General features: G+C 43.0%; 2 protein-coding genes across 6 annotated transcripts in view; both read right to left on the reverse strand.

The window, feature by feature from the left end:
* The window catches only part of LOC128690438 (serine protease svh-1-like), a 109,415-nt gene extending 104,636 nt beyond the window's left edge, over window positions 1-4,779 (reverse strand). For both annotated transcript variants that reach the window (XM_070089693.1, XM_070089692.1), the window contains exon 1: window positions 4,600-4,779. In XM_070089693.1, coding sequence (XP_069945794.1) covers window positions 4,600-4,680 — 81 coding nt within the window. In that variant the 5' untranslated portion in view covers window positions 4,681-4,779. The remainder of the gene's footprint in view (window positions 1-4,599) is intronic.
* A 4,116-nt stretch (window positions 4,780-8,895) lies between these two features.
* LOC128690441 (serine protease svh-1-like) overlaps window positions 8,896-12,044 on the reverse strand; it is a 37,070-nt gene continuing 33,921 nt past the window's right edge. For all 4 annotated transcript variants that reach the window (XM_070089694.1, XM_070089697.1, XM_070089695.1 and 1 more), the window contains exons 29-32: window positions 11,704-11,834; window positions 11,087-11,193; window positions 10,698-10,877; window positions 8,896-9,674 (exon numbers count right to left, since the gene is read on the reverse strand). In XM_070089694.1, the coding sequence (XP_069945795.1) occupies window positions 9,556-9,674; window positions 10,698-10,877; window positions 11,087-11,193; window positions 11,704-11,834 (537 nt within the window). In that variant the 3' untranslated portion in view covers window positions 8,896-9,555. The remainder of the gene's footprint in view (window positions 9,675-10,697; window positions 10,878-11,086; window positions 11,194-11,703; window positions 11,835-12,044) is intronic.

Genomic DNA, 12,044 nt, shown 5'->3' on the forward strand with positions numbered 1-12,044 from the left:
TCTCTCTCTCTCTCTCTCTCTCTCTCTCTCTCTCTCTCTCTCTCTCTCTCTCTCTCTCTCTCTCTCTCTCTCTCTTGCTCTCTCTCTCTCTTGCTCTCTCTCTTGCTCTCTCTCTTCCCCATTTTCCCTTCTAACTCTCCCCTCTCCTACTCTTCCCTTCACTCTCTCTCCCCCTCTACCTTTCCCTTCTCTCTTCTCTCTCTCTCAAAAAAAAAAAAAAAAAAAAAAAAAAAAAATGGTGGGGACTCGCAGGAACCAAGGATCGGATGAGAATGGTTCTGGTAGGGAGGAGTGGATGGAGGAGCAGTGGAAAAGGATGGAACAAGAGTGGGAGAGAAAATTAGGAGAGCTTTCTGAAAAAATGGAGAAAGAGCTCTCTGTGAAATTGGAAAAGAGGTTGGAGAAGGAGACAAAGAATTGGGAGGCACAAGTCGAAACTGCAGTAGCCAAGATAAGGGTCCTAGAAGTTGAGATAAGTAGGCTGAAGCGAGTTACAGGGGCAGTGACCAGAGAAGACACAGCATATGAAGCTGCGAGGCCGAACAGGAAGGAAGGAATTATGCATTATGCTAAGGTCATATCAGCCTGCCAAGGAGGACCAAGGAGTGAAAGGGAAGAACAGCTGGTTGCAGATGGAGAGGGTGATAGGTCGAATGCTGAGGCACAACCAGGCTATCAAGAGCCACTGGAAAAATCAAGGGAGAAACTGACCACATACAGGAGGATCCAGAGTCACAGAGGGTGAGGCAATGGGAGGAAGAAAGGGCAAAATCAGTGTTTATCCATGGGCTTCAGGAGAGAGAGGAAAGGACACACACTGAAAGGCAGCAGGAAGAAAGAAAGGAGATTGAGAAAATCATCACAGAAATAGGTGAAGAGATGGACGAAATTGTAAATTTTCAGAGAATAGGGGGGTACTCGAAGGGGAGAAACCGACCAATCAAGCTGATTCTCAGGACGGAAACAGTGCGGAACAGGATCCTCCAAGAGAAACCACGATTGAAATACTCGAAAGAGTACAAGAGGGTGTTCCTAGACAGAGACAGAACAAAATCAGAACGACAGCAGCTGAGGGAGAGGACAAAAAAGCGAAAGGAGCTAGGAAAAGAGACAAGGATGGAACCAGCAGAGGTCAGTCAGAGCAGAACAGAACAGCAAGGGCAAGCACACACACAACTATTCTCAGAACCATACAACCTATCACACCATCCCAACACACACTACAATCCATACCCACAGCCTCCACCCAATACCGAGCTATAGAATCCCACAGTATGCCACCAGGTCTCCCACCCTCACAGGCCCCCCAAACCACAGTGTTGGAAAGGAAACTGAAGGTATGGTACACAAACGCTGATGGAATAACAAATAAGTGGGAGGAGTGGCATGAAAGAGTCAAAGAAGCATCACCGGACATCATAGCTCTCACAGAAACCAAGCTTACAGGTACGATAACAGATGCCATCTTTCCAACGGGATACCAAATCCTGAGGAAAGACAGAAGGAACAGGAGGGGTGGAGGAGTGGCGTTGCTGATCAAAAATCGCTGGAATTTTGATGAGCTGGAGAGAGGAGACAGCGGAGAAGAAAGTGATTACATAGCGGGAACACTTCACTCTGGAGGTCCCAAGGTGGTAATAGCAGTGATGTATAACCCACCACAGAACAGCAGGAGGCCAAGGCAAGAGTACGACGAGAGCAATAGAGCGATGGTTGACACACTGGCTAGAGTGGCCAGAAGAGCTCATGCATGCAGGGCAAAGCTCCTGATCATGGGTGACTTTAACCACAAGAAGATCGATTGGGAGAACTTGGACCCACATGGGGGCCAAGATACATGGAGGGCTAAGATGATGGAGGTGGTACTGGAAAACTTCATGTGCCAACACGTAAGGGACACTACAAGAGAGAGAGGAGAGGATGAACCAGCAAGGCTGGACTTAGTATTCACCTTGAGTAGTGCAGATATCGAGGACATCACATATGAAAGACCCCTTGGGGCCAGTGACCATGTGGTTTTAAGCTTCGAATACACAGTAGAGCTACAAGTGGAGGGAGAAGCAGGAAGGCCAGGACGAATGAAGCCAAACTACAAGAAAGGGGACTACACAGGAATGAGGAACTACCTGAACGGGGTTCAGTGGGACAGAGAACTGGCAGGGAAGCCAGTTAATGAGATGATGGAATATGTAGCAACAAAATGCAGGGAGGCTGAGGAGAGGTTTGTACCCAAGGGTAACAGGAATAATGAAAAAGCCAGGATGAGCCCATGGTTTACCCAAAGGTGCAGGGAGGCAAAAACCAAGTGTGCTAGGGAATGGAAGAAATATAGAAATCAAAGGACCCAGGAGAATAAGGAGAACAGTCGTAGAGCCAGAAACGAATATGCACAGATAAGAAGGGAGGCCCAAAGACAATATGAAAATGACATAGCAGCGAAAGCCAAATCTGACCCGAAACGGTTGTACAGCCACATCAGGAGGAAAACAGCAGTCAAGGACCAGGTAATCAGGCTAAGGAAGGAAGGAGGAGAGACAACAAGAAATGACCGTGAAGTATGTGAAGAACTCAACAAGAGATTCAAAGAAGTGTTCACAGAGGAGACAGAAGGGACTCCAGAAAGACGGAGAGGTGGGGCACACCACCAAGTGCTGGACACAGTGCACACAACCGAGGAAGAAGTGAAGAGGCTTCTGAGTGAGCTAGATACCTCAAAGGCAATGGGGCCAGATAACATCTCCCCATGGGTATTGAGAGAGGGAGCAGAGGCGCTATGTGTACCCCTAACAACAATATTCAATACATCTATCGAAACAGGGAGATTGCCTGAGGCATGGAAGACAGCAAATGTAGTCCCAATCTTTAAAAAAGGAGACAGACATGAAGCATTAAACTACAGACCAGTGTCACTGACATGTATAGTATGCAAAATCATGGAGAAGATTATCAGGAGAAGAGTGGTGGAACACCTAGAAAGGAACGATCTCATCAACAGCAGCCAACATGGTTTCAGGGACGGGAAATCCTGTGTCACAAACCTACTGGAGTTCCATGACATGGTGACAGCAGTAAGACAAGAGAGAGAGGGGTGGGTGGATTGCATTTTCTTGGACTGCAAGAAGGCGTTTCACACAGTTCCACACAAGAGATTGGTGCAAAAACTGGAGGACCAAGCAGGGATAACAGGGAAGGCACTACAATGGATCAGGGAATACTTGTCAGGAAGACAACAGCGAGTCATGGTACGTGGCGAGGTGTCAGAGTGGGCACCTGTGACCAGCGGGGTCCCGCAGGGGTCAGTCCTAGGACCAGTGCTGTTTCTGGTATTTGTGAACGACATGACGGAAGGAATAGACTCTGAGGTGTCCCTGTTTGCAGATGACGTGAAGTTGATGAGAAGAATTCACTCGATCGAAGACCAGGCAGAACTACAAAGGGATCTGGACAGGCTGCAGACCTGGTCCAGCAATTGGCTCCTGGAGTTCAATCCCACCAAGTGCAAAGTCATGAAGATTGGGGAAGGGCAAAGAAGGCCACAGACGGAGAACAGTCTAGGGGGTCAGAGACTACAAACCTCACTCAAGGAAAAAGATCTTGGGGTGAGTATAACACCAGGCACATCTCCTGAAGCGCACATCAACCAAATAACTGCTGCAGCATATGGGCGCCTAGCAAACCTCAGAACAGCATTCCGACATCTTAATAAGGAATCATTCAGGACCCTGTACACCGTGTACAATAGGCCCATATTGGAGTATACGGCACCAGTTTGGAACCCACACCTAGCCAAGCACGTGAAGAAACTAGAGAAAGTGCAAAGGTTTGCAACAAGGCTAGTCCCAGAGCTAAGAGGTATGTCCTACGAGGAGAGGTTAAGGGAAATCAACCTGACGACACTGGAGGACAGGAGAGATAGGGGGGACATGATAACGACCTACAGAATACTGAGAGGAATTGACAAGGTGGACAAAGACAGGATGTTCCAGAGATTGGACACAGTAACAAGGGGACACAGTTGGAAGCTGAAGACACAGATGAATCACAGGGATGTTAGGAAGTATTTCTTCAGCCACAGAGTAGTCAGTAAGTGGAATAGTTTGGGAAGCGATGTAGTGGAGGCAGGATCCATACATAGCTTTAAGCAGAGGTATGATAAAGCTCACGGCTCAGGGAGAGTGACCTAGTAGCGATCAGTGAAGAGGCGGGGCCAGGAGCTCGGACTCGACCCCCGCAACCTCAACTAGGTGAGTACACACACACACACACACACACACACATACACACACACACACACATACACACACACACACACACACACACACACACACACACACACACACACACACACACACACACACACACACACATACACGTACTCATATACAACAGGCCTAGTGTCTAATCGACATGTGCCTAGGACAAAATGGCAACACACACACACACACACACACACACACACACACACACACACACACACACACACACACACACACACACACACACACACACACACACACACACACATACACACAAACACACACACACACGCAGTGAAAATAAAATGGAACTTACCTTCAACTAACAAAAATTAGCACTTACCGCTCGAGTTAAATGCGTGCATAGTGCCAACAGTAACATGTGGAACAGTAATGTCAAGGGATGGATAAATGGATGCTTCATCCCTCTCGGTGACGTCCTGGATGCTGTAGATGTAAGGAAAGGCAGTGTGTACCCCGAGTGCAACGGGCAGAGTGACCACCGTCACAGTTGGTAACTGAAGTTCACTCGTGTACTGTAATCTTAGTTCTGGATTATATACAGTTCGTTGAAGGGGCGTATTCAGCTAACTTTCCTGGTCGGCCAGTAGGGGGCGTATCCAGAGAATTTTCATGGCTGCCTAGTAACGTACATAAAATCCGAAACTGTTCATCTAAATTGTCTTTGAATTTTACATTTTTTCAGGTTTCATTTTTTTTAAAGCTTTGAAGTTAAAATAAAGAGTATTAGGAGAGTGTTGGATAATTTAGTTTCATGTTTAATATGAATGGAAATTATTCAGACTGTCATTTTTACAATATATATCAAGGACAATATAGCGAAAAAACATTAGTTTTTCTCTGTATTGTGTGGTTGGAATATTTTTTATACTCCTATACAGTTTTAATTTCTTCGAGTTTTCCATATCGGAGTACATAATTGAAATTTTTCTTCGTTGAATTTCATATTTTTTCTGCTGCCCATTTAAAGATTTGGTTGATGTCCGCTTGGAAACATGAAGTATCTTCCATGGATGACACTATCATGCAAATTCGGGTGTCATCCGCAAAAGAAAGACACGGTGCTGTGGCTTACGTCTCTCTCTCTATGGATAATGAGAACCTTCAAAACTGGACACCAAGCCCATGATGATTCTCTTCAAATCGTTTGTTCTCTCTAGGCTGGAATACTGCTGTACACTAACTGCCCCTTTCAAGGCTGGCGAAATTGCAGACCTTGAGAATATTCAGAGAACTTTCATTGCACATATAAGTATGATAAAGCACCTAAATTACTGAGTACGGTTGAAGTCCCTTGATTTGCACTTCCTGGGACGTAGGCGAGACCGATACATGATAATATACACTTCGAAAATCCTAGAGGAAGTAGTCCCAAATCTGCACACGAAAATCACTCCCTACGAAAGCAAAAGACTCGGCAGGAGATGGAACATCCCCCAAATGAAAAGCAGGGACCCCACGAGTACACTGAGAGACAACACAGTAAGTATCCGGTTCACTCTGAATATTCACATCTTAATGTGCTCTGCTGTCTTCCAGTCAAAGCGCTAAACTCATAGGGGTCATACAGCGCTGCAAGATGGAATGTGCTAAACTTGGAATATACGAAGATCAGAGATTAGTGAGGGTTAGGAGTATGTGAGAGGCAGAGTTAGCTAAGGTAATGGGACGTGCTAAAGGAAAAATATAATCAAAGGTGTAATAAAGCTGTTGCTGACAAAAAAGTTAGAGGGAGTTTGTATGAAAGGCGGCGCTGTCCAGCAGTGGCGAAGGCGGAAGTAGAGTTCTGCTAGCCTTCTGATAAACAGGACAAGTCTGTGAGTACTTGACAGTTCTCACTGAACGGTGCGGAGCGTTTCTCCATAAGATACCCATGAATGAGATGTGTGTCTTCAGCATGCAACTGACCTGTTTTAACCATGATATCTGTTGACTCTGTGGTAGTACTTGGATGAAGATGACACGTGTTAAGTTTTTTATTAAATAATTCTATATTCTATCAAGCACTATCACTTGGGTCGAGGCAATAGAAGAAAGTGGTCTCATTAACTTATTAAGCTCTGGAGGCATCCTACGAATTAGCTGACTGGTGGGGGACCTCAGCCGTCTAACAATGTTTGGGTGCGGGGTTGTCACTTGTGCTGGGTGTACAGGGTCGTGTCCTTGGTACGGCAATTCACGTATCTCTCTCGTGTGTTTTGTATGCGACGCACTTCTCTCACCCCTGGAAGCACAGCTAGCCAGAGCCCTCTAGCAGTGAGCTGACCGCTTTAGAGTCTGTTTGGTTAGCGAGGTGCTGAGGCATTCTGATGTTTCAGGAGGGTGGTTTCCTGAGAAACTCAGTGTTTTTAAAAACACTCCAGAAATTAGATTCTCTTGATCCTCCAGCTGGTACACATCTCACAACAGATCTGATTGTATGGGTGCTTTATCACTTTTGTTGTCAAGAATGTTCTCACATTCATTGCTTTTTCTAAAATGCTACATACCACCATGTTTAACTTGTGTTCGACTCTTGTACATAGTGTACCCATATTCCAGTGTTAAAAATCCAAACTACATATTACGTCTATATCCTCTTCCTGACTGAATGCTGATGGAGCTTAGCCGGTTTACAGCACAACCTGGTACTACATAACCATAGAAAAGTACCTGGATTTTTGATAAATACCACAACTAGTAACAATAAAAAAGATCCGTGGTCACGGCTTCTCAGACAAGATGTCACTGACCTTCTATCTCTTCACTGTGTTTATTGTTAAGAGAAATTATTTGCCTTGAAAAACTGAAGAGATGCATTAATTGTTTGCAGAAATAGAATGTTTCATCATATTATCTTGCAAATTAATTATGTAAAGTTTATAACAATATTATTGTTTACATTGTTTTCTCACTGGGCAATTAGAGTTTCTAACTTGATTTATATTACAAATTCACCCCAAAAAACGGAATAGATTGGGCTGGACTAGTTTGCAATGGTCAAAATTGGGCTGGACTAGCATCAACTGAGTTTGCAATGGTCAAAATTGACACATTTGGAAAAGAAAACTTGAGACGACGTTCAATAACCGAAACGTCGTCCAACATTTCCTCTCAGAAATTAAAATTGTTTGTGAATTGTTCCAGTAACGACATTTTGATTCATCATTCATTTATTCACTCCATAATTAATTATAAATGAATTCACCAGTAATAATAATGGAATTTTCGAAATAAAACTTTTTGGATCAATTTTTATTTCAACAATAAATGGAAAGTAAATTTTACATTTTTGACACCAAAAGAAAATGAAGCCAAGATATTTTTTTTAAATATATAAGACATAATATAATTATTTACATGTATATTAGATATTATTTATGTAAGCTAGTATTACACGCACACACACACACACACACACACACACACACACACACACACACACACACACACACACACACACACACACACACACACACACAGGGATGTTAGGAAGTATTTCTTTCAGTCACAGAGTTGTCAGGAAGTGGAACAGTCTGGGAAGTGATGTATTGGAGGCAGGATCCATACATAGCTTTAAGAAGAGGTATGATAAAGCTCATAGAGCAGGAAGAGTGATTTAGTAGCCACCATTGAAGAGGTGGGGCCAGGAGCTGTGAATCGACCCCTGCAACCACAACTAGGTGAGTACACACACACGACTTTTAAAACTCAACTTCACAGTGGACAATACTAAATAAAATTCGTTCAGTGTAATAAATGTTATGGGAATGTTCTTTTTTACTCATGGGTTTTATGAATGATTTGTGCTATGGGAGTCTGGATTTGTGCTGTGGGAGGCTGGATTTGTGCTGTGGGAGGCTGGATTTGTGCTGTGGGAGGCTGGATTTGTGCTGTGAGAGTCTGGATTTGTGCTATGGGAGTCTGGATTTGTGCTGTGGGAGTCTGGATTTGTGCTGTGGGAGTCTGGATTTGTGCTGTGGGAGTCTGGATTTGTGCTATGGGAGTCTGGATTTGTGCTGTGGGAGTCTGGATTTGTGCTATGGGAGTCTGGATTTGTGCTGTGGGAGTCTGGATTTGTGCTGTGGGAGTCTGGATTTGTGCTGTGGGAGTCTGGATTTGTGCTGTGGGAGTCTGAATTTGTGCTGTGGGAGTCTGGATTTGTTGTACGGAAGTCCGGATTTGTGCTATGAGAGTCCAGATTTGTGGTACGGAAGTCCGGATTTGTGCTATTGGAGTCAGGATTTGTGGTACGGAAGTCTGGATTTGTGCTTTGGGAATCCGGATTTGTGCTGTGGGAGTCCGAATTTGTGCTACTAGAATCCTGATGAATGCTACAAGACTGGATCCAGCAAAAGCTAGATTGGATAGACTGGCAAACAGGTTTCAAGTCACCTGTGGCAAACCAAGGTCAGTCGAAAAGACATAAAAACAATGAAGATATTTCACCTGACAGTTGGCTTCCTCATGTCCACTAGAAAAGCTCAATGTGGAGAAAAGACAAGTGCAGTTCAGGACAGTTATTAAAGGAAACGTTTCGCCACGAGCGGCTTCTTCAGTCCTAATGCAGAGACAGGTAAACATCTCTCGCTAGTCCAAAAAAATGGTTAAAGAGATGGACGGGTAAGCCAGTGGAAGTTCTCTTTCAGATAACCAAAAACTCCAGCGGTGGGTTATCATATGACTAAGACCAGCACCAGGAAACATTTGTCCTGTTTCCTGACCAGTCTTACCTAACCTAACCTAATCTCTCACGGCTGCTAGCCACCTGGCTCCGCCATTATAGTCTCCTTGCTGAGTTGTCCCTCTGTCAGACCCAAGAAAAACTATTCACAGCATAATGTTTCCTTCAACGAGTTCTGTTTGAATGTCTTTTTTTCACATTGGACTTTTTCAGCGTAGTTGGAAAAAGCCCTGAGTCGGGTTGAAGTCTTTCACTGAGTCATATCTTGTTTTAAAACTATCGGCAGTTTGTCATTGTCTCCATCAGAACTAGGTCGGCATGTAGATTTGAAAATTATCTCATATGGAAAACTGACTCACAGATGAGTAAGGTAGCTGAGATTAGCATAGATCGACTGTTTAGATGAATGAACTAGCTCAGACTAGCGTAGATGGACTGTTTTGATTAAGGAAGCTCAGATTGGCATAGATCGACTTCAGACCGGCGTAGATCGACTTCAGACCGGCGTAGATCGACTGTTTTCATGAGCGAGCTAGTCCAGATTAGAGTAGATTCACTGGCACATCAGTAAGCTAGCCCAGGCTGGAATATATTAACTGGCAGATGCTGAATAAGTTAGTCTAGGTTGGAGTAGATCCACTGAAGGTAGCGAGTAAGTCTGGTGTAGACGCCAGGTTTGTTGGGTCTGGCACACCCGGAGCCCCAGCTGGTGATTCCTACAGCAGTGTAGCGACCTGGTGAAGAGAGGGGGTAGAGCTTAGCTCATTGCAGGTAGCAAGTGTACTGTCAGTACAGTTAGAAATCTGGGTGGGAGGCCTGAGAGGAACAACCCTCGCTGCTATCAGATGTTGCATTATTGGAAAATAAATTTTAACATTAGGCCAGATAAACGATTGAAAGCAATTTGTATAAAGTGATGTTTATATATATATATATATATATATATATATATATATATATATATATATATATATATATATATATATATATATATATATATATATATATATACATACATATATATATATATATATATATATATATATATATATATATATATATATATATATATATGTATATATATATATATATATATATATATATATATATATATATATATATATATATATATATATATATATATATATATATATATATACACACACACACAGGAATACCTCGTAAATACGGCGCTCGTTTTAGAGTGTTTTGCTAATACGGCACTTTTCAATTATATTCATGTTAATTATTTTGGGCAGTGTTTCGGAGGTGAGGCGCACATCAGATGACCAGTGTTCAGTCTGCTTATAACTGTGCACTGTGTCTGAGTGTCGTATTCTGGCAATTTTCGAACTTTTTACTTATTTTGATATTGTTGTAATTATTAATTACAGTACAATGGCCCCTAACGGTAATGCTAGTGAAAAGAGCCAAAAGTCTCTTTAAATCAAAAGCTAGAAATGATCAAGCTTTGTGAGAAAGACATGTGGAATACTGGGATAGATAAGTGTTAGAAGATCACACCAGCTCCACTATCCCCGTCAATATTCCTCTGATAATTACTTCTTTTAAAATGTTCATTTGTCAGTCACCGTAAGCAAAGGATGAAAATATTTTGCGGTTAGCAATATAGTACTGTAATATTTTTACTTTTGCATTGTTTTTTAAACCTAGCACTATTGCAGACTTAACAAAATGATAGTGTACACATTTTTAAGCTTCTATATGCACTGGCAATAATAATTATAATCACTCACCATCCACGAAGCAAACCATCGGACCTCCAGAGTCACCCTGACAGGTATCAATACCCCCTTCCAGGTATCCTGCACAGTACATCCCCTGGGTAAGTCGTGATGCCCCATACACGTACTCTGCAGTACACACCTCCTCTGGCAGGATGGGCAGGAGGGCAGACTGCAGCACATTGGAGTATCCTGCAGGAAAATGAATGCTCTGAGATACGCCTCTTTCCTAGAATGGTCGGCAGGTGCTTGGATTACCTCTGGGATATCTTTTCATTTTTTTTTTTTTTTGCATTGTACTTGGATGTGTTTGGTCTTGGAGCAACGGTGGATCTGATTTGATGTGTAAACAATGGCAGTATCTATTTAACATTGTGCTTAGGACAATGGAGGATACATACCCTCTGAAATACCCAGGCTGCCCCACCCTGCAACGGTACAGTTGAGGTAGGAATGGTACTTCCAGTTGGACGGTACCAGACACACAGGAAGCACCAACTTGCCAAACCTTGCAGAAAAGAAAATAGTGAATTAGCAACCATCCCCCACCATGGTGCTGGTAAAGGGCTCTTGATGCCAGGAATTGGTGCTACCAAACTATCCTCCTTTCCCATGGATCAAATCTAATTACCTTCCAATCCCTAGGTACTGCATGTTGCTCTCCCCTTTTCGTTTTAAAGCTGATCACTTCTCATTCTCTAGGTCCTATATGACTTTTATGCATTAAGAGCTTCCTCGTGAATAAAATAATAATAAGAATCTGCAGCCACAATATAATTAATTGTTTATATCCAAAAAAATCATCAAAAACGATAAAATGTTATGGTTACGTTCTTGAAAATCAGCGTTTAATCTCTTAGCGCTAACTTAACTATAGAACCTATTGGAAAACAAGGGGTTACGTTCCTGTTTTAGCGCTAACTGAACTATGGAACTTATTGGAAAAATAGGGTTACGTTCCAGAAACGTTCCAAAAATAGTGAAGTTGTATGTGGGGGGGGAGGGGGAAGAGACTTACTGTATACCCTTCCCATTCTTCCTGACAATCTTGAGGAGAGCCACATCGTTGTTGAGGTATGGACCCTTGTCGAACTCTGGGTGGATGATCACAGAGGACACGTAGAACTCCTGCTCTTCCTCTTCCTTATCCTGTGTGAAGTTACACGGTCATTGAAAAGGGTGAGCAATGGAGCAAAAGCTAAAAAGAAAGAAATAGGCAATGGCTGAAAGAGAAGGGAGAATAGGGGATAGAATGCTAAAGAGTAAGAAGCATTATTTTCTAGGGTGGGACAGACAGAAATGAGGATTGTGTGGAGAAAGAAAATGGTAAATGTAGGAAGGAGAGGAAGAAAAAGAAAG

Source organism: Cherax quadricarinatus, chromosome 29 (assembly GCF_038502225.1).
Source record: "Cherax quadricarinatus isolate ZL_2023a chromosome 29, ASM3850222v1, whole genome shotgun sequence".
In the NCBI taxonomy this organism is placed as follows: domain Eukaryota; kingdom Metazoa; phylum Arthropoda; class Malacostraca; order Decapoda; family Parastacidae; genus Cherax; species Cherax quadricarinatus.